This window comes from Ictidomys tridecemlineatus, chromosome 9 (assembly GCF_052094955.1).
Source record: "Ictidomys tridecemlineatus isolate mIctTri1 chromosome 9, mIctTri1.hap1, whole genome shotgun sequence".
NCBI classification, from domain to species: domain Eukaryota; kingdom Metazoa; phylum Chordata; class Mammalia; order Rodentia; family Sciuridae; genus Ictidomys; species Ictidomys tridecemlineatus.
The window spans coordinates 63900843-63924479 of NC_135485.1; the positions used below are offsets into that span (position 1 = coordinate 63900843).

Consider the following 23637-nt stretch of genomic DNA (forward strand, 5'->3'; position numbering starts at 1 on the left):
TTGGGTGGTTGTGAGTTCCAACTGAACTCAAAGAACCAAACTGAGCTGAATGGCCTTGGATGAGTCTCCTAAGACACTTCCACCTCTACAACCATTAGTTATTTCAGAAAGCTTTTTCCTTATCAGCATCAGACATGAATATGCTAAAAAGGACTCATTTTGAAAGCATCTAAATGCAAACAGAGAAAAGTATTTGTTATCTAAATATGCATTATTTATTATTGGGGGAAAATGGTTTGAACAGTAGGAAAATGGTCAAGTAAACCATGGTATTTTATAAAACATGCAACCCATTAAATATATCTACAAAAACCAAGTAGAAAGGGACTTGGGAGCTGGGTGCAATGATAAGCACCTATAATCCCAGCAACTCAAGAGGATGGAAGCTCAAGGCCAGCCTTGGCTCAAATAAAAGATAAAAAGGGCTGGGGACATAGCTCAGTGGTAGGGCTTCAATTCCCAGTAAAACACACACACACACACACACACACACAAAAAAAAAAAAAAACCACACAGACATGGGAAAACCTGTAGATCTTATAGATCCTCTTTTTTCCTGTGAGAGGTTATATAATTATAGTATTTACAAAGGCATTGGATGAGGCGGGGGGTGGGGGCTGGGGTTGTAGCTCAGGGGTAGAGCACTTGCGTAGCACATGTGAGGCACTGGGTTCAATCCCCAGCACCACATAAAAATAAATAAGACAAAATAAAGGTATCATGTCCACCTACAACTAAATATATATATATATATATATATATATATATATATATATATATATATATATATATATATATTTTAAAAAGCACTGGGGAAAATAATGGAATGCATGGTACCCAATGTAAATACTGCTTGTTTGTGAAGGATAGGACTTTGGAGAAAGCAGGCTTACTGTACTTTCTCATGTTCCATTGCTAATACTCACTGAAAACATCACACAGATAGCATTTGTGAAGATGGGAGATGATGGTAATATTACAAACTGTTCATTTTTTTTGTTCTCCACTATGAGAATAGTCACTATGAAAAGAGATCCTTCCAACACATACAAGACAGAATCTTAAAATGTTTGTATACCCAGCTCTGCAAGACTCAGCCATTCTTTGGTACTCTATTGTATATGTCCTTTTATAAAATGTATTCAGTGATTGGGTTTTAAAACCAACTTCAAATAATCTGACTAGCAATACATTTCTAGCCATTTTGTCTTTCTCTAACCAACAAAAAATTATTTTAATGCTGTAAGAGAATCACACCCAGCTCACATGGAATGGTATGATATTTTGTAGCAACCCACACATACTTAATAACAATTATATATAGGTATGTTTTGCTTTAGAGACTGTGTTACCAAGAATTATGTCATTTCAGAGGAAATAATCTAAATGCATTGAGTTGACTATGATTATCAAGTTATTCTGAAATACAAACTATCCTCTAAGATAACTGCTGGTTTGTGTTCAAATCTTTCACTTTGGACTCTCTGAGTAAGTTATGCTTGTATTCATAAGTATTCCTGAATATTAAGGACAGTTAGAATTTGAAATAGTTGACTTTTTATTTTTTGCCCCTTCCCAAAACTCTCTATTCTGATAAACACCATCAAGTTCATTAAAAGTGTGAAATGAACAAGGAAAATCACTCACTTGGAAAGTAATCCATCATGTCCTGAAGGTTTTACAAGGTACTTATCCACTTGTTTGTTAAATAAGTTATATGGTAACTGCAAGCGCTTGGTGACGTTATAGAGGTTTAAGGCATACAGAGTTAAATCTCCTTCTTTATACCTTGGGCTAAAAAGCAAATAGGTTAATTTAATAAAAATATTTATCTAATTTAAGCAATTAAGAACTTGATTACAAATATGATCATGGATACTAAGTATCAGCATCCATAATGATGATGGGACTATTAGCATCTTCTTTTTATAATATTAGACTACACATGTGGTCCTATTCTGAAAACATAATTAAAAATATTGCTCTTGGGAGCTGGGGGAGTAGCATGTGTGAGGCATTGGGTTTGGTCCCTCGGACAGAACAAAAACAGAAAAAATATTGCTCTTTATACTACAATTTTTGGAGCCAGACCTCTAAAATCTTTACTAATTTGTCAGACTAAGTTGTTAGAAAGCCAGATAGACCACCCATTTTTAAGTATAAGAAGGCTAAATGATAAAAAAAAAGTAAATTTCATGAGTTCATATGAATTCAAATTACAAACTATATAAATAGCATCTCTTCCTATCTCTAAGAAAAGAATGAAATAAACAGGAAACATGGACTCATTTCAGAATTCATCCATTCAAACCATTCCCTTACTACTTCCTAGTGGGGTCTCTACCCTCCATAGTATTTCCAGTCACAGAAAATAGAAATGGCAGGTGGATTTTTTTGCTAGAATTAGTATTAAAGTACCTTTCTATCAGGATGATAGATTGAAACTGAGAAGAGAAAATCCCTGGGATTTAGGAATATTGTTTGCTACCTGAAGCCACACTGTAGGACTATAAAAGTCTCTCTAGGGCCTCTCAACTCTAGAAACTATGGTGGCAACTTTTGAAATTAAGATTGTTATTTTTATTGCTCCCTTTCTTTTGATTATTTTTCTTCTTCTTCCTTTGTGTTTCTTAGGTATGATAGGAGATAAATACATTAAAATTGTTTATTCATATTCATTCTCACTTATATTTATACTCATACTCCTTTAATGAATTAATGCTTACACAAAAGTATTTATATTTTCTTATATTTTTACTATCTTTATATATTAAAACTTGGTATATTTCCATTATAGATTATGACAATTAAAATCATTATCTAAATTTTTATTGACTGTAAATGCCTACATTTAAGCAATTTTTTGAAGTTAGATTCTGATATCATATCACCATGAATGTAAAAAAAAACAAAGAATGAAAAGGACCAGTGACACAGCTTAGACCCTCTGTGTAGACAGATAGCAACAGGGTGTTAGTATAGGATGTTATGTGCTTATGGATTAAATCTTGTAGGTTGGCTAACAGCATGCTTCACACTTACTGGTTGGCGTTTGTGCAGTGAAGGTACACTCGAACTTTACTTCTGTCTGGGCCTTTCACACTTGCCATGAACACACTGGTGCCAACCAATTTTTTGAACAGGAGAGACAGCCAATAATCCTAGTTGTGGTGGTTAGGGAGGGCAGGGACAAAAATAGAACTTTACTTATTTTATTAACAAAACTAGTGGCAAGCAAATAGCTATCTTACAAAGAGTAGGACTGTTATCCTGCATAGATGTAAGTAGGATTATTTCTTTCCTCCCTTCCTCTCATGTGATCCTCCCCTTCCTTCTATATGATCACCTTGAATCTGAGGGAAATATATTATTTGCAGCTTTGTGTCTCTAGAGGACTTCCAAAATTCAGAGAGTCAGAGCCACAGGAAGACATATTTCAAGAATGCAATCAATTGCTCAGGAAGTTTAAATATTCTTGGTTGTTTTTCATCCAAGAATTCAAGATAAAGCTCAAACCAGAACTTTTTTCGGGACAGTGGGGTAGACTGGGGATTGAATTCAGGGGTGCTTTACCATATATCCTCAGTACTTTTAATTTTTTATTTCAAGACAAGGTCTAGCTAAGTTACTGAAACTGGCCTCAAACTTGTAATCTTCCTGCTTCAGCCTCTCAAATTGTTGGGATTACCAGTGTGTACCACCACACTCAGCTTAAACCAGAAATTTAAGACATACACATCCACAAATACACACATACACAAAGATGATTTTTTGAAATAAAACTTCTAAGACAAAAATAATTTCCTTTAAAACCTGATAACCCTCCTAATAAAACGATGGGTTAAGCAATAATCATTATCTATCAAGATCAAAAGAAGAGAGAAACATTAAGTACTTCCAGACAGAAGAACACGACATCATCTGTGAGGAATTCTTGCTCCCTCAAAACAGAGCTTGAATAAGTTCACGTTTCTAGGTATAGCTAACAGTTTACAGGAAATGGGAGCAACAAATATGCTAAATGATATGACAGGAATAAATTTATTAAAATCCAGAATGTGGGAAACACTGTTAAAATAACCCACCTAGTTTCTTTAATTGATAAATTACATGGACAAAAGAGAGGAAAGAGAATTACTAAAGCTGAACAAACATAGAGACATATCAACCAAATGCATTAGGCAGACCTTGTTTGGATTCTGGTTTGAATAATAAACTATTAGTAATATTTTAGACAATAAGGAAAATGTGAAACACTGATTAAATAGAACTATTCAAATAACTCCCTCAAGAATTTTTCTTAGAAAACAGAAATCCTCAAATCCATTTTAGATGATAGAAATCAAAGTCATACTTCTCAGGGTTACATTTCTATTATCCTAATTTATATGTATATAAATATGTACATATATAATATGTACATATAAATTAGGATAACAGATGTATAAGATGTATATAAATAAAAACTAGGATAATATGTATGTATATAAATTAGGTAAATATACATCTATATAAATTAGCACTATATTTATTTATATATATATATATATATATATATATATATATATATATATATATATATATATCTTACAGGTGGAACTTTGGATAAACAAAGCTATATTTCCTCACTTGGCAACAGATACAGTTAGAGATTGGATGAAAATGAGACTTCATTCATAAATATCTTGAAGCTGATTAACAAATATTCAATTCTTAGAGTAAGTTTTTTAAAAGAAATATATGGTACTGGCTCATTTTAAAGCTAAATAAAACATGATTTCATGATATAAAAGTTTTGTGAAGCTTTGGGCACTATAGAAATTTTAACTTTGATTTGTTTCACAAACTTTTTTTTCAGGGGGGGGCGGGGAAGGGCAGTGCTGGGGTTTGAACCCGTGGTCTTTTACATGCATGGCAAGCGCTCTACTACTGATCTACAACCAGAGTCTTGCAAAACAATTTTAGATAAAAGTTTGTTATCTTGTGAGATGAGTCATAAAAATTTGAAATGACCCTTTTTAAAAAGCATATCCAGGGGCTGTGGTTGTGGCTCAGTGGTAAGAATGCTTGCCTAGCATATATGGGGTACTGGGTTTGATCCTCAGTACCACATAAAAATAAATAAATAAAATAAAGGTATTGTGTTCCTCTGCAACTAAAAAAAAAAAAAAAAAGCATATCCTTGGCCAGGTGTGGTGGTACATGCCTATACTCTCAGCAACTTGGGAAGCTGAGGAAGGAGGATCACAAGTTCAAGGCCAGTCTCTGCAATTTAGTGAGGCCTTGTCTCAAAATAAAAAATAAAAAGGACTGGGGCTGTGGCTCAGTGGTTGAGCACCCCTGGATTCAATCCCTAGTACTGAAGGGGGAAAAAAACGTGTATCTACTCTATGCTTCAAATGGCCTGCATTAAAAAGAGTTAATTCTGGTTCCTGATTTCTTCTCTAGTCACACTAGGTTCCTTTCAACTCATCATCCCACGATTTGATTATTTATTGTGAGGACTGTTTATAAATATAAGGGGTTAGTATTGTTCAACAAATTAAGAAGGGCTCTGAGCATACTTTTATCTTCTCATAAAAGTAGAAAAATAATGGTCACTTACAGGCAAAGGTTCGAAGTTTTCATCTACTAGGTGGTAGTTTCCAGCTCCAAAGAGAACCTGCCTCATCACCACTTCTATGCCCATCTGGGCTGACAGGCCTAGTTTATCCAGCCACCTGGGGCAGAGAAACATTCAGCTTTGTTTAGGTTTGAAAACAAAATCCCTCAATTCTAACTACACACAATCCTGATTTATTGTTTGTCTATTTGGGACGAATTAATGGGAACTTAGATGAGTGGCATTAATTATACAGAAGACATTCCAATGAAATGAACTGTGTGCAGCAGCACATCCTCCCTCACGTCTCCCTAGACCAGCAAGATGACACATCCTTGAAGGCCACTAACTTGCCAGGAGTCCCTTTCAGGGTAAGGCAACTTCTACAAAGCAGAGTAGACAAATTCCCACCCCAAGAGACAATTCCTCATCCTGTGCCTGACCCCTATATACACACTGTGAGAGGGCTGAAGAAAAGGTTGTAGCCAGCAGAGATAAAGATGGAGAATAAGTAGAATCACAAACTCTTAGGACATCTCCTATCATACCCTGTCTGTACCCCCACCATCTACAACCCAAGTCTTTCATTAATGGTAAAACCAATGCCTCCGTTCTTCTCTCTACTCTTATATTATATCATAAGATTAGAACCATGAAGAAAGAAGTGGGTGGGGAGAGGTAGGACAGGAGAGGAAAGAGAAAAAATCTCTATGAGGACACAGAACTATAGATAAGCATACTCAGGAAGTAACGTACTAAATGTAAATACACCATGGTTTAAAGCAATCAAGTTTCTGGTGTTGGCTAATGAGGTGATTCAGTAAATCTTTAACTTCACTGGTAGCCCTGTGCTGTGACCTTATATTTTAGATTCTAAACTACTTGGGAATCTATAATACAGCTAGATACTCTAAGCGTGCTTCTCAGAGCCAGCACTCCTGATGCATTGTTTTACAGGGAGCGTTTTTTTACATGAAGGATTCCTGTGACATATTTCTAGGCCACAATTAAGGAATATAATGTCTAAAACCATTCATTCTTTTAATGATTAATTTGGGACATTTGTTAAAGAGGTCCAACAAGCTTTAACAAGTGATTTTCTTGCACCATCTGGCACAAATTTTGGTGCTTCATCCACAAAAACTGTCTTTGTTCTGGTTTTGGCTGACATTAGCAGGATGGAGAATGGCTGCAATCCGATCCCTGAGGCCAGTGCAGTTTCACTCACATAAAGCCAGCTGCAAAGGTGTTGGACAGCAAGGGTGCACCGCCCCCATACGCAGAGCTCGTTTCTCCTAACCAGACCTTCTTGCTAGGCCTGGTCTCCTTAACCACCTATGGGAACAGGAGAGTCTCCATGGTAATTGCAGACAAGCTGACCAACTGTGGTGTTGAAGATTAACAGCATCCAAAACCTTGTATTTCCAGACCCATCTGTCCTACACAGTTACAAAATAGTTCACGGTCATTTAGGTCTTAAACAATTTTCTTTTATTGGAATACTAGGGTATGGAAGGAATACAAATATTCAGTATTATAGTCTATGGTAGTTAATTATACTTAAGACTATTGGAAGTGTTTTTTAAATTTGTTCTGTTTAGTTATAGTATTTTTCATTTTTAATAAATATAAATGAGTAAGATCCAATGCTGGGGAAGAAACCAAAGGCTGAATAAAACAGTGCTTATTCTCCAAAATTAGAAAAGAAAACATGTGAATATATATATACCTATGAAATTTAGAACTAACTAGACTACAAAAGAAGAACTCTGGTTTTATATAAAAAACTTAAAAAGACTATTACCTGGAAAATTTTTTGCACGGATAAAATAAAAGTGTCCAGCACATCAGGGTTTAGAAAATCTTCTTCGGTAGCAATGCGTCCATTCAAATAGTAGCTAAATTATTCAGAAAATATTCAAAGAAAAATAACAAACTTTACCTTCTGCTCTAAGTCAATTGCCAACCTTGTTCTCCTTCCTATCTTGCTCATCCCCATTGTTAAAAAAATTTTTTTAAAAGGCAGAGATGCTTTAAAGGAAGGACCAAGATGAAAAGGGAACAAGAGGAAGAGACCAGTCTATCAAAAAACTAGAAATCAGTTCCTTTGTCTTAAAAGGATACAGTCACAAGTACAGGTACTTCTGGGTTTCCTGGGTTTTGGCAAGCAATTGGTTTTAGCTACTTTTATATTGTATGTGTTAGTTGACAGTATACCTTGATCTTTAAAGATACCACATTATTTAAAATAACATTACATTTTTGTTTTATTCGTCTTAAAATTCTAGTACACTGCTTGAGATACTATTTGTTTCTTATCTGAACTATAAAGCTAGTTAGCAGTTAAGTGGAGATAATTTTTTTGAAAACTGGCAGTAAGTAAAAGTAGCATTATTTTCCTAGTATTAAGAATAGAAGATATACTTACTGATGCCACGTAACCGAATCAATCACTTCTCCACCAGCCTTCAGGAAACTAGAACAAAAATTCTATTATGCTCTCACTTCCTCATATAGATGTACAATGTTCACATAGGGGTTTTATTCCCTAGAAATGGCTTGTTATGATGTTAGATTCAGACAAACACAAAAACTACCTAATTCTGACAACAAATTTTTTCATAGGTGCCAGAATTCTTGGTATTCTAAGCCAATATTTCCTCTTTTAATAAACCATGTGGGCAGGCAGTAAATTGTGTAATAACAGGTGGTCTGTTGGGGATTATCCCCAGAAGATTTTTTTGTGTGGGGAAGTGAGAGATATCAGGGATTGAACCCAGGGGCCCTTAAAAACTGAGCCACACCCCCAACCTTTTTTATGTTTTATTTTGAGACAGGATCTCTCTAAGTTGCTTAGGACCTTACTAAGTTGCTGAGGCTGGCTTTGAACTTGTGATCCTCCTGCCTCAGCCTCCTGAGCTGTGGGGATTACAGACATGTGCCACCACACCTGGCTATTGTTAAGAAAAGTGGTTCTGCATTCTCTAGGTCTTACCTCCTTAGCATTTTAACTGTGTTTCCTCGAGGCTGACCCACATCAGGACCATAGAGTTTTGCATTTTTGAAAGTGGAATTTCTAAGAAGTTTGTGCAGCTCAATAAAATCTTCTCCTAACTGGAATCCATCAATGTAAATCCCAGACTTCTTCCAGAAACTGTTAGGTTCTGAAAGACAGCAATTGTCAAACTATTCACCTATCTAGACATTTTTCCTAGCTTTAAAAGCTAGAATTTGCTTTAAAAGCAAAAACACAGCAGCATATAAATGCAACAAACATTTTCCAAATTGCAAAAACACAATTCAAAGTGAAAAAAAGTAAAATCACAGTTATAAAAAAGATTTTTTCCATAAAAATAAAATGTTAATTGCATAAATGAAGTATGAGGAGGGTATTGAACAACTTGAAGTTAATAATATTAAACCAATGAATATTTGGAAAATAGTGTGTATCCAGTATTAAATAAGAAGAAAGAGGAAGAGGAGGAGGAGGAAAATTTGAGGCAGAGAGAAGAGATCAAATGCTTAGCACAATGCCTAACATGGAGCATGTGCTCACTATGTTACATTTCATTTTCCATTTTATAATCAGTTTCATTGGGTAATGCATAGAAAAGTACTATATTTTGAAAAAAATAGAACTAATCATTAACACTTTAGTTGAAAATTATAAGTTCCTTGCAAAAGAGTGAAGAAGGAGCCATTCAGGAGCTTGATATGGGTAATATTTTATGCTGGCAACTTTTAGTCATCTTGAGCAAGTAATGAAAATTGGGACAGGGTTGCTGAGATTAACTGACAAATGGAAAAACAGAGAAAGGAGGGGCGGGGGGAGTGAAAACAAATGGCCTACTTCTCAGTTTTGCTGAGTCCAGCCTGCCAAGCATAATAGGTCTAATAGACTCTGAAAATCTCAAGGGAACCTGGAGCTGGGAAGGTTGCTGGCTTTAATAGTTTGCCTCACCTCAAATATAGCATAAACTGGGACTAGTAATGTATTCTGGAATATATAAGACTTTTCTCCCATATATAGCTTCAAAAGTTGCATTGCCCACCCCTACCCCCCATACTGGAAATTGACCACAGTGGTGTACTAACACCGAGCTACTGAGCTACATCTCTTGTACTTTTTATTTTTTATTTTGAGACAGGATCTCACTAAGTTACCCAGGCTGGCCTCAAACTTGTGATTCTCCTGCCTCAGCCTCTCAAATAGCTGGAATTATAGACATGCATCATTGTGCCCAGCTCCCAAAAGTTGCATTGTTGAAAACCTGCAAGAATGTGCTAATATTCAAAAGAATGTCATAAATAGGAACAAATAATGCCAAAGGGGAATCTCCTTATTAAAAGTTTCCAGGGGTACTCACCATTGCCTAGTTCCCAAGAAATGTTGTAATTCTTGGAAGAGCAATAGTTCAGGAGCAACTGAGCATTAGAACTATTCCACCGCAAATCTGCTGTTCTTAGTAATGCATTTAGACCAAAGATCAAGTTCAGTCCTGAGCAATTTGCAAAACTATACAGCATATCCACTGAGCTTCCTAAAAGAAAAATATTATGGTTTAATGGTTAGATCAGCAACATAATGAAGAATACCTCCAGATCTGATCTTCATAATGAGTATTATTTGTTATCAAATTAAAGGAATTCCATTACCAATAAATGACTATAATTTTGTCTATGTTACAACAAAATTGGACAGGAAAATTGAAAAAAAAAATCTTACTTCATTTGCTTCAGCTGTTGGAAGTCCTTGGAAGATACAAAAAGTTCTGCTCTGGCAGTAAGGTTTTGCTCAAGTAACAGCAGGTGAATTGGGGACACCACAATTTATGACTCAATGCTCAATGCTCAATGTACACAGACTGGACCATTATCAGTTAGTATAAACCCCATTTTCATAATCTGAACATCTCTACTCAAACTGAATACAAAATATTTGGATACTTTAATTATATTTAAAACATTTTTAAAATTCCTGGATGACTTATTAATTTAAAATAAATACAGTTTTACATTAAAAAATGGCCTAGGGCTATAGGGCTATGGTTTCCAAATTATGTGTCAAGATGCCCTAAAGAGTCATAGCAAATCCATGGGTATGCTTCTAAGATGTAGCAAATAAAAGTACAGGGCACATAGTTTAGTTTTGATCTTCGATGAGTAATGAACAATTTTCATTACATGTCCCTTGTAATAGATAAAAATAATTCATGCTAAAAAAGAAAAAGAATTATTGTTACTTTTCCAAAATTCAAATCTAACCAGGCTATTCTATTCACAGGGGAATTGCAGAATCTCTAAGCTTACAAGGGGAAAACATCAACATAACAAAACATAATAAAAGTTATTACTATTAGGTTGTTTTGAACTAGCAATTGAATAATCAAAACTTAGGTATATTGCTGGGCACAGTAATACATGCACAAAATTCTAACTTCTCAGGAGACTGAGGCAAGAGGTTAACAAGTTCGAAACCAGCTTGGGCAACTTAGATTCTGTCTCAAGAACAAAAAAAGGGGATTGAGGATATAGTTCAATGGTAGAACATTTGCATGACATGTGCAAGGGTATTCTCTGTGGCTTAGGTATGCTGTTAAAAAATTAGAGTCATAAACGCTATAAGTTTGTGATTTTCTGTATTCTGCTTTTTTTTTTTTTACCCATTAGCTAGTTTATAAATCACCTTTTGAGAGTGGCAACAATTATGATGTGCATAAGTCCTCGGGATTTTCATGTATACTTCAAGTCATTTGTTATACAGCAATTCACTTTTGAACCCCCTAGTTAAAAAATCTCTTATCTATTTGGCAAATTTATACCCTTTCTCTTTAAAATGGGCACTGTGTTTGTTTTGTTTCTAAGTCTTTGGCCTGAATTACTTGGATAACTACAACAGTGAAATCCTAAATTTAAAATACTGCTGATAAAGGCTGCTGAGCAGGAACAACTCTGCAAGCTGTGTCACCTTTCTATCACTGTGGAGAAAACACATCCTAAAGGAGGAAATGCTTATTTTGGCTCAGATTCAGGGGTTTCAATCTGTAGTGAAGCAGAACATTGTGGTAGGTGTGGCAGAACAAAGGTGCCAGAAGGGAGGAAGAGAGGACAAAGGAAGAGAGAGAGAGAGAGAGAGAGAGAGAGAGAGAGAGAGAGAGAGAGAGAAAGGCAGCGGAGGGAGGAGTGGAAGAGATCAAGGGCAAGATGCACCCTTCAAAGGTCCACCTTAGTGATCCCAAATTCAACGAGGCCCTACCTTCTAAAGCTTACACCACCTCTCAGCCCCAACAGCTGGGGTCAAGCCTTCAACACACGAGACTTTGGGAGGTATTCCAGATCACAGTATTAATAGGTGTTGTGATATTTGCTGTGTTGCCCACTTCCACAGAACTGTGGTGCCAGACATTAGGGTTTGAGACGCTCTCATGTCCGGTAGCACAATGCTTTACTAGATCTTAGGGTCATAGTTTAAGACAACATGAAACTTGGAATTACTGAACCTACTACAAACCTTCATTCTCATTTTTTCTAGGAGGAAACCAAGATTCAAACAAGGTAAATTCTTTGCCCAATGTCAAAGAGACTATTTATTATAGAAGGGTGACTCAAATGTCTTACTTATATTGTGTGGGGCTGGGGATATAGCTCAGTTGGTAGGGTGCTTGTGTCGCATGAACAAGGCTCTGGGTTCAAACCCAGCCCCACAATAAATAAATAATAAAAATCATGTTGTAGAACGTTCCCTGGATCCGTACTATCATTTGAATCTTAAATGTATCTCAAAGGCTCCTCTGTTAAAGACTTGGTCTCCAGAGTGGTGCTATTAGGAGATGGGACGAAGTAGAAGGTCTTTAGGTCATTGGGTGCATTCTCTTTATAAAGGGCTAAGGAAAATATTAAGAGATCTTCCTGGTTCTTGTACCTACCATGCAAATCTAAAGAATGCAGACTTCTTGATGAGTTTGACTCACTCAGAGGAACTCAGAGACATTCACTTATCTCAAGGCAAACACTCCTTCCCTTCTGGGATCTGGCCAGCCCTTGGGGAGATGAAGTGTCCTTGAGGGGATCACTAGATCATGCAGGCTGTTATAAAGGAGATTTCTTCATTCTAACTTGTATTTAAAAAGCCCCACTTGGAATAAGACTTCAGGCCAACTATTACTATAGTTGGGGCTATGTACAACTGCTCTGGGGTTCTCCAGCTACATGACTTCAAGTGTTGGTGTTTCCCCAATATGATGATATATTTTCTTCTCTTTCTCTCTTACCTTTCATGTTATTGCTAAAATAAATGCTATCTTGCATAAAGAGAGTGTCTTTATTAATTATTAGATCTGACCTGCCAAATTTGGGAGCTGCAAACACACATAACACTTTAACATTACATCTTGAAGGGAGCTGTGAGACCCCAGTCTCTTCCTCTTTCTCTTTTTTACTTCCTGGCCATGAGGTAAACAATTTTGCTCTACCACAAATTCCTTGACATTGCCATAGGCACCCCCACCAGAAACCTGAAAGCAATGTGTCCACCTAATCAGGGACTGGAACCCTGAGTCAAAATAAAGCTTTCCTCTTTATAAGTTAGTTTTCTCAGATATTTTTTACAGGAATTGCAAGACCTAAGACCCAGGTCCAGCTCTCCCACCTATAGACTATAGTTTGATTGGGGCAATATCTTTATCCAACAGAACCTCTTGCTGTGGATTGACAGTCCTGGAACAAGCACCATCTCATGCCTGCCTGATAAAACCAAGATTGAAGAAACACATGTGAAAATTGTTCTTAAATCATAAAATACCCTTATAGGTATAAAGTACACTATTGCCTAGCCTCCAAAGATTATGGCATTTCAAAAAGCCTGAACTTCTTGCATTTTAGAGAATTTATCCAATTCCTACTCTATCCTCTCACTATTTCTTCATTCTTCTAAATGAACTTGGAATTTAGGTGGTGTGAAATTTTATTATACATCTCCCTATAACATAATGAACAGTTACATATTCTAGATCAAAGTCTATATTTCTGGATTCAAATTCATTCTTCAAATAAAAAGGAAAAAGAGAAAACACCCAGCTCATTTCCTCCCCCAAATAGAAAATACAGTAAGAAAACTCACAACTAATTATCTTATTATCAATTATTTTCTAAACTCTTATCTCTTACTATATGGGAGAGTGGAAAAATCCCTGGGATGAAGATAACCTAAAAGACACTTAAAAAAAAAAAGTTGAACTGACACTTTCCCTTGCAGTGTACCACATAAGTTCACAGGAAGGCGTCTAACATCCAGCATGGGAGGAGGCGTTGGGGTGGAGGAGTGATGAGGAAGAGAGGCGGAGAAAAAGGAAAGCAATGCATGAGATCATAAGTATGATGAGTGTAATAATTTTTTCTGTGGTCACACCTAGAATTACATCTGTAATGCTGCTGCTTTTTCCTGCCCAAACAGGTTTCCAGTGTGAGTCTATATTATATCATAATGTTTTCAACATCTTCTACTTATATAGAACACACAATCTGAGACCACCTGTGTTAGAAAACTTACCTGTATCTTTTAGGACATCTATCTTAGGATGTAGGCCACTAACCAAACAATTAACACACCCTTGCCACAACATACTGGCACTATCCCTTCTATTGCATGATGTCCCTCAAGCCACTAACCATTCCCAATCCAAGCCATGGATCCAGAACAATGTGTGGAAACACTTATTGACTTCTAAGATATTTGTCATTATAATGAGTAGCTGCCCAGATTAAACATGGTAGGTTTCTATCTATGTTTCCATGACATGAAGACTAAAATTGAGAATTTCAAAAAGAGACCAAATATTTCTCAATGCAAATGGAATATCTGTATTGGTTATCCATTTTAGTATTGCCAGCATGATGGCTGGAGTTATGCTAACCCAGTTGCATAGTTAGCAAAGGAAGTATATTCAGTTGCTATAGGAACTATAAAGGTCCAAGTACCAAGACAGGTAAAGATGTTAGATACCTAACACCTTGATAAGAACAAGATCATGGGAGTGAAGGAAGCTTTTTTAGTAAAATGCTTAATATGACTCCCCTGCAATTGGGAATCCAAATTACCTTATACCATGGGATCTTCTTCTAGCAGGCTTATATCGTGATTTATTACAAATGATACCTTACCAAGAGGATTGCAAATTCAAGACCAGCCTTAGTGAGGTCCTAAGCAACTTAGTGAGACCCTGTCTTAAAGTAAAAAATAAAAAGGGCTGGGAATGTATCTCAGTAATCAAGTGCCTCTGGATTCAATCCACAGTATTCCCCCTAAACAAACAAACAACAACAACAAAAAAGAGGACTTACTACTGTAGATTTCTGGTAGTTTATTATTCCTTTAATGGTACCCGAGATAGCTCTGCTTTGTGTTGAATTCAACAACAAATCATGCTTATTAAAATTTCAGAGTAGTTTCCCCTCCTCTTAAGAACACACAAAAATGTTTAGAGAACACTAGCTATTAGCACATAAGCTATTTTCTGAGATGTGTGTGTGTGTATGTGTATGTATGTGTGTATTTAAATGTAGTACACAGTAAATCTGACAAATAATCTATTTTAAGTAAGGTACAGGCATACCTTGAAGATATTGAGCATTTGGTTCTGGATTACTGCAATAAAGCAAATATCACAATAAAGTGAGTCACACACATTTTTGGGGTCTCCCAGTACATATAGAAGTTATGTGTATGCTATGCTGTAGTCTATTAAGTGTGAAATAGTATTAAAATGTACATACTTTAATTAAAAATGCTTTAATTTGGGGCTGGGGTTGTAGTTCAGTAGTAGAGTGCTTGCCTAGCACATGAGGCACTGGGTTCGATCCTCAGCACCACATTAAAAAAAAAAAAAAGAATAAAATAGAGGTATGATGTTCATCTACAACTAAAAATATTCTAAAAAATAATTTATTGTTAAAAATGCTAATGACCATCTGAGCCAACAGCAAGTCCTTTTTGCAGGTGGAGGATTTACATTGATGTTGATGGCTGCTAACTGGTCAGGGCGGTGGTTGCTGAAAGCTGGGGTGGTTGTGACAATTCCTTAAACTAAAACAAAAATGAAGGCTGCCATATCGATTAACTCTTTTTACATAAAAAATTTATCTGAGACACACAATGTTGTTTGATAGCATTTTACCCAGGGAGGACCCTCTTTCAGGACTGAAGTCAATCCTCTCTCACCCTGCTGATTTCATGTGTGTGTTACTAGAAGTTAAACCCAGGAGCTCTCAACCACAGAGCTACATTCCTGCCCCTTTTTATATTTTTATTTTTGAGAAAGGGTCTCAATTAGTTGCTGAGGCTGATCTTGAACTTATGATCCTTCTGCCTCAGCCTCCCAAATTGCTGGAGTTACCAGTATGTGCTACCAGCCACCCTACCTGGCTCCTGCTGCCTTTTAAATCAAGTTAATGTAATATTCTAAATCCTTTGTTCAACACAATGTTAACAGCATCATCTTTAGTAAGACTAAGATTTCATCTTAAGAAATCACTTTCTTTTGCTCATAAGAAATAATTCTTTATTTGTTGAAGTTTTATTATGAGATCACAGAAATCACATCACATTTCCTGACTCTACTTCTAATTCTTTTCACCACATTGGCAGTTACTTCCTCCACTGAAATCTTGAACCCCTCAAAGTCATCCATGAAGTTTGAAATAGACTTCTTTCAAACTCCTATTATGTTGCTATTTTGACTTCCTTCCATGAATCATGAATATTCGTAATGGTATCTTGAATGGATGTTATATTAGCAAGCATGAAAACATGAATCTCATTATGTATACATCCACATCACAGCTCTTGACCAGGTGAAGTCTGTCACATCAATTGACTCTTTCTTGCATGAAAAATTTATTTGAGACACACAATGTTGTTTGATAGCACTATGAGTGACCAAGTGCATTGTCAATGAGCCATAATATTTTAGGAGAAATCTCTTTTTTTTTTTTTTTTGTGGCTCTGGGGATTGAACCCATAGGTGCTATACTACTGAGATACATCCTCAGCCCTTCTTTATGCTTTATTTTAAGACAGAGTCTAGCAAAGTTGCCTAGGCTTGCCTTGAACATGTGATTCTCCTGCCTAAGCCCCCCAAATAGCTGGGATTACAGGTGTGCACTATCACACTCAGTAAGAAAAATCTTTTTTTCTTGAGCAATAGGTCAAGCAGTAGCACTTATGTTGAGCTATTTCACTTATAGAGCATAAGCAAGATAGATTTAGTATAATTCTTCAGGGGCCTAGGATTTTGTGAAATAGTGAATGAGCCTTGGCTTCACCTTAAAGTCACTTTTTGTATCACTCTCCTTCAAGAGAGCCATGCTCCTCTGAAGTTTTGAAGCCAACCATTGACTTTTCCTCTCTAGCTATGAAAGTCCTAGATGACTATTTTCTTTAAGTATAGAGGGCTCTTTTGTCCACAATGAAAACCTGAGGTTTAGCAAAGCCACCTTCATCAATGATCTTAGGCAGATATTCTGGATAACTTGCTGAAGCTTCTATCAGCATTTACTGATCATTGTGCACTTTAATGCTATGGAGATGCTTCTTTCCTTGAATCTCATTAATTAATTTCTGCTAGATTCAAATTTTTTTTTTGTCTGCAGCTCCCTCAGTCCTCTCAGCCTTCTCAAAACTGAAGAGAGTTCAGGCTGGATTAGGCTTTGGCACAAGGGACTGTTATGGCTGGTTTGATCTACCCACACTGCTAAACTATCCATTTCTTCATATCAGCAATAAAGGTGTTTAGCTTTCTTATCATTTGTGTGTGCACTGGAATAGAACTTTCAATTTACAACAGTAAGTTTTCCATTGCATTCAGAATTTGGCTGCTTTCATCCTAGCTCAGCTTTGACCTTTCTCACTAAGCTTGATCATTTCTAGTTTTGGTTTAAAGTAGGAGATGCATGGCTTTATTTTCACTTGAACATTTAGAGGATTCTGTAAAGTTATTATGGCCTTATTTAAACATAGTTGTGTTTCAGAGAATAGGGAGGCCTGAGCTGAGGGAGAGAGATGGGGGAACAGCAAGTCAGCAGAACAGTCAAAATATACACAACACTTATCAATTAACTTTGCTATCTTAAATGGGTATGGTTTATGGCACCCTAAAACAATTAAAATACTAACATCACTGATCACAGATCACCATAGCAAGAATAATAAAAGCTTTAAAACATTTCCAGTTTACCAAAATGTGACACAGAGATATTAAATCAGCATGTGCTATTGAAACAATGATGCCAATAGACTTGCTTGATGCAGGATTGTCACAAACCTTCACTTTTTTTTAAAGTTAACATTTGTGGAGGGCAATAAAATATGACTATGATTTTAAGAAATGCTAACTAACCAAATAAAGTTATGATAATATATATTTTTAAAAGCCAAAAGAAGACAGTTTAGAATATCTGAGCACATGCTCATCTTGAGAGTTAGAGTGACATCAGAAAACATCAATTTCAGATAAAAATACATTGCATAGTTAAAGATAGCTTGTTTCATTTGCTTTAAAGTCCTATGTGGTAATGTTGTCCTCTTTTGAAGACTAAAAAGAAGTGTTTCAATGAATGGAAATAAATTCCTGCTTAGATGAGAAAATAGCTTAGTGGCCAACACTGGTACAAGCCAGGATTGCCTGCCTAATGATGTATATCACCTCTTCCCATGGACTGAATCTCCCTTATCTGAAATGCCTGGGACCAAGTGTTTCAAATTTTAGAGTTTTCTGGATTTTGGAATATTCACATAGGCTTTACCAGTTGAGAATGCTTAATCTGATTGATATTCAAAAATTTTTGGATTTTGGAGGAGTTTGAAGTCTGCATTTTCAGATTAGAGATTGTCAATCTATAGGAGTTACTTCTGGGAAGGGAAACAGTTGAACAAGTTGTGAATGATTTTCACATTTTATATGAGGAATATATCCAGGTCTTCCTGACTCCTTAGTTCTTTTTTTTTTTTGAGGGAGTAGGGGGATTGAACTCAGGGGCACTTGACCGCTGAGTCACATCCCCAGCCCTATTTTGTATTTTATTTAGAGACAGAGTCTCACTGAGTTGCTTAGCGCCTCACTTTTGCTGAGGCTGGCTTTGAACTTGTGATCCTCCTGCCTCAGACTCCCAAGCCACTGGGATTACATGAGTATGCACTGTGCCTATCTCCCTAGCTCTTGAGAGCAGTAAAAGTCATTCATTATTAGTTCATGAATCTTTGATTTCTAAACCTCACTCTGTGGCTAGTAGGCAAAGTCAGATAAAAAGAAAAAAGCCAGAAATAAAGATTTGGGTTCAAGATTTCCCATTAACTCTTCTTTTTTCTTTTTGGTGCTGGTTATTGAAACTGGGGCCTTATACACGTTAAATGTGTGCTTCACCACTGAGCTACACTCCCAGCCCCAGCCCCTCCCATGAACTTTTGATGGCATTTAAATATTGTGTAGCTTTCACAACTGCTGTGGGGCTTACTAGACTCAAACCCAAATTTAACCTAACCAAATACTTTTGTGGCCAGTACACCTGCCAGGAGCCTGTTGTTCCTTACTTGAGTAGGTGCTGCTCTTGAACTTTTTCTGATATTGTTCTCTGAGTAGCAGCTGCTCCTGGAAGGGCCATTCCAACTGTAACCTTTTCTCCACATCAGAAAGGAGCAATCCAGATTTGCAAATATCTGTGTGTGGAAAAGAGAATTAGAGAATGTGTGTTTGTTGTAATAAGGTTGAAATCCTACACACGTTTAGTTAGCTATTACATGACTAAAGCAGCATAATTAAGTTTCAGGTTATTGGGTAAGAGATCAGAGAACAATATGTGCCAAATTTGCCAGCTTATCACCCACCACACACACACACACACACAAACCTGGAAGAAGAATGTTCCTAAGAAACACTGGACATACACTGGTCATAGAATACTGGATATGGCTTCAAGTTATTTAAATAATTCAAAAGGTAGCTCAGAAGTGTGAAATTACCAGGGGACCCTAACAGAAAACCTAGTTCAGTTCTGTTAAGGTTCACTTTAAAATATATAGTAGATATTTATTATACACGGCCTCTATCTACTTCATAGTGATTTCTTCTTGCTATAATGAAGACAGGCCTGGCCAGGCGCGGTGGTTCATGCCTGTAATCCCAGCAGCTCAGGAGGCTGAGGCAGGAGGATCAGGAGTTCAAAGCCAGCCTCAGAAAAATCGACATGCTAGGCAACTCAGTAAGATCCTGTCTCTAAATAAAATGCAAAATAGAGCTGGAGATGTGGTTCAGTGGTTGAGTGCCCCTGAATTCAATCTCTGGTACCCACCCACCCCCCACCAAAAAATGAAGGTAGAGATTATTGACTTTCCCCCCCTCTACATTTGATACCATCCAAGCTTCTGGGACCACAACCCATGTACTTGGAAAACCTTGCTACTAGGCTGGGGACCCTGTGTTTCTTTATCACAAGGCAGCAGGGCCTCTAGGTGCTTGCTGCCAGGGCGTTTGACTGGCCAACCACTTCCTTTCTGGGAACCTGCACATTGTGACTTGCTGGCAACTGGGCCTCCTCTGTCCCTGCACTCATAAAGGATGTTTCAGAGGAACTGGGATAATCCCAGTGACAACCCTCCCCCCAAGATAAAAAAAAAAAAAAAAAAAAAACTGGTGACAAAAGGACAGTTTCCTGCCTAAAAAGGTTTAGAGCTTTGACTGCTGGAAAGGGCCAAATCCAAAGGATTCTAAAACTCATTATTCAAAGAGAACCCCCTGCCTTTCTTTTATTTTTTTCTAATTACCACTCACTTAATTTTGGTCCAATGTCCGATTAAATGTTCTAACTACTTCCTAGTTGAAGAAAATAAACAAAAGGAAAATATGTAATACATAAAATAATTAAATATTACTCATTAATATTGGTATTAGATACACATTATCATAATTTGTTGATGTATATGATATATTTATCAATTGCTCAGACATCGATTTAACTTCCATTTGACATCTAGTGGCACTTCTGAAAGACCCAGGACAATCCTCAACACTCCATTGGGCAGGTTTCTCAGGTGAAGCGACACACTTCTTTTTTTTTTTTTTAAACTTATTTATTTATTTAATTAGGTATTTATGACAGCAGAATGCATTTTGATTCATTGTACACAATTGCAGCACAATTTTACATTTCTATGGTTGTAAATGATGTAGCGTTGCACCGTATGTACAGTAGCCACACACTTGTAATATCAGAATCACTTAACTAGTTCGCTAAACTCAGGCTCTAAGGCTGGAGCCTGGAGATCCAAATATTCAGATTCATAGCAAGTGATATGAACAGCCAATAATGGTTGAGAACCATTGCCCAGGAAATCAAGTTTTTTGAAACCCATTTGTAGAAGCAGAGTGTATCTCTATGCCCCTTGTTAGATCTTCCTTCCACATTCTATTTCCAGAATAAATGTGCTAAATTTTAAAAAAAAATCTATTGCTGTGTGGATATATTCAGCTGGAAATATCCTCTTCAGTTGTCACCTTTTTGCCCAAGCAGCCCTGTCCTTTGGCTACAACCCTTGTCCTATTAATAGCACAACTCCCTCTCAGTTATGCTTAGCAAACCTTGTCTGTAAGGTTCCACAGTCATGAAAAGATCAGATGAGGAAACCTGTCCATAGCTTGCTCCTGTCATTTAGGCACCTCCACAGATCAGTTGGGGTCCTTAATCTCTTGTGAATTTATAATATGTGAGCAATTACACTTTTCTCCCAGCATTCTCATGATAGACACAAGTTAATTAAAATATAGAATCTTTAAAAAGTTTCACCCTGGTTGACTTCAGATTGCCAGTAACTTCTTTCTTCAAAGGTTGGTTCCTTCTTGGGATCAAAAATTAGGAAGTCTGTCTTGGTGCCACCAAATCTCAAGTATGCAGGAGACAAACCTCTGGCCAAAGTACGAAGCTTTGGAGAACTGTTATGAAGACAAGCAAGAAAGTATAATTATTTTTTCCAACACAACCTAGTCAAATGTTTTTACTTCATTTTCTTTTGAAAGACTTATTTCCTGACTTCTAACTTGGTAACTTGCCTCAGGGATAGAGAGCAGTGGATACATTTAGGACATATTTATACATAGAAATCATAAGTTTAGTTATTAATTCAATGTTGAGGAGGAGGCAAGGGTTTATCTTGGGAAATGAGTTGGAAGATGGTAATATCATTTGTTGAGATAAAGAATTGGTAATAGATTGGTGATAAGGATGAAGGAGAAAAAAGAGAGAAGGTTTAGTTTTGTAGAATTTGAGATGATGAAGTAACACCAAAAATCTTATTTCCATCTAGCCCTTGACCAAGTGTGTCTGGAATTCAAGCGACACATCTAGGCTAGGGATATAGATTGGGGAGTATAAAGATCAGTGACTAGTAATCCCTAGTGCACAGGTCCCAAGACATGGCCTTAAAACCAATGTGAGGAACCTCCTCTGAGAGAGTCACTCAAGACTGACACCATTACTGCCTTTAGCTAGGCATTGACTCTAGCTCTTGGTATTGTGATTATTTGGTGATAGAAAAACTCATTTAGATTCATGTAGCTAATATCTATAAGCAATTGAGATTTGACAAGAGATTGGTCCTCTTTGGGAAATGGAAGGAAAAACTAGCATCTGGGAAAGGAGCCCAGGCATTGAAAGATAGTCTGGGTCAGATACCTAAATGCCAGAGCTGGTGCACAGAGGTTCGAACTATATCACCTTGGGGAGCTCTTCGCTACATCTCCCTGCCTTATTTCCTTCACAGCATTCACCACTCTCTCAAATCAGCCTCATGTATTTCCTTGGTTTCCTATCTAGCCCAGCCTCACTTCTGATGCAAGCTCCCTGACAGCAGGGGACCTTGTTTGTCTGGTTTATCAGACTCTCTCCAGTACTTAGACAAATGTCTGGCACACAGCTGCTACTTAATAAATATGTGGTAAGTGAAGGAACAAGGGAGGCTAGTCTGATGAAAGAGGAAGGAGGCCAAACAAAGATTATATTCTGAACAAAATGAAATTAAAACCCAATGCTTTGGCTGTTGCTACATAAAGGAAATCACATGTTTCAAAGTTTTGGTATTAAGTCTTCTTTGCACTGGAATATTTCCATGTTTTGAGAATACAATATTGATGCCTTCTGACAAAAAACATATTTAATACAGCTGCAGAACTTTTCCATAAAAACAAAATTGATCAAAGGTACAGTATTTCAATCATATGTAGAAAAAAGGAAAGGGAAAAATAGCTACTACTACAATGATATGGAAATAATGAAAGAATATATAAAAGCAGCTGCAGCTATTTCGTTTCCAGAGCAGTTTGTTAGGGGGAAAACCCAAGAGTCTGCAGTTGTTTTTATTTTAGCTTTTGTGCAAATATAAGTTATATATCTTTGACACAAAGAGCAGAGATAGTTTATTAATATGCACCAAACATTAAGCAATATTTTTCCATTTCCAGATTTAGGGACCACACTGTAGATTCCAAAGAGAGAAAATATAGTTGGAACAAGTCAGATTTGGGAGTTTTATCAGGAAGAACAACGGCACAGGATTTGAGATTACTATCACAAGAGGAGTTTGGGTGATAAATCAAGAAGGACTATGCCAGGTGCTGTGGTGCATGCCTGTAATCCCAGATACTGGGGAGGCTGAAGCAGGAGCCAGTTACTTAGTGAGGCCCTAAGCAACTTAGTGAGAACCTGCCTCAAATAAAAAACAAACAAACAAAAAGGGCTGGGGATGTGATTCTGTGATTCAGGTCCTGGGTTCCGTCCCTGGTACACATACACACACACACACACAAAAAAAAAAAAAAAAAAAAAGTAAAAAAGAAGCCCAAATCAGGGGCTGGGGTTGTGGTTCAGCAGTAGAATGCTCGCCTTGCATGTTGCAAGACCCTGGGTTCGATCCTCAGCACCACATAAAAATAAATAAATAAAATAAAGGTATTGTATCCAACTACAACTAAAAATAAATAAATAAATATTTTAAA

At 36.8% G+C, this 23637-nt stretch overlaps 1 protein-coding gene across 1 annotated transcript in view; it reads right to left on the reverse strand.

The window, feature by feature from the left end:
* Hpse (heparanase) overlaps positions 1-23637 on the reverse strand; it is a 33480-nt gene that overhangs the window by 4628 nt on the left and 5215 nt on the right. The window contains exons 2-11 of the mRNA XM_005339309.4: positions 21434-21579; positions 19185-19310; positions 9970-10143; positions 8598-8766; positions 8031-8078; positions 7407-7500; positions 6831-6937; positions 5606-5720; positions 3043-3161; positions 1648-1794 (exon numbers count right to left, since the gene is read on the reverse strand). Coding sequence (XP_005339366.2) covers positions 1648-1794; positions 3043-3161; positions 5606-5720; positions 6831-6937; positions 7407-7500; positions 8031-8078; positions 8598-8766; positions 9970-10143; positions 19185-19310; positions 21434-21579 — 1245 coding nt within the window. The remainder of the gene's footprint in view (positions 1-1647; positions 1795-3042; positions 3162-5605; positions 5721-6830; positions 6938-7406; positions 7501-8030; positions 8079-8597; positions 8767-9969; positions 10144-19184; positions 19311-21433; positions 21580-23637) is intronic.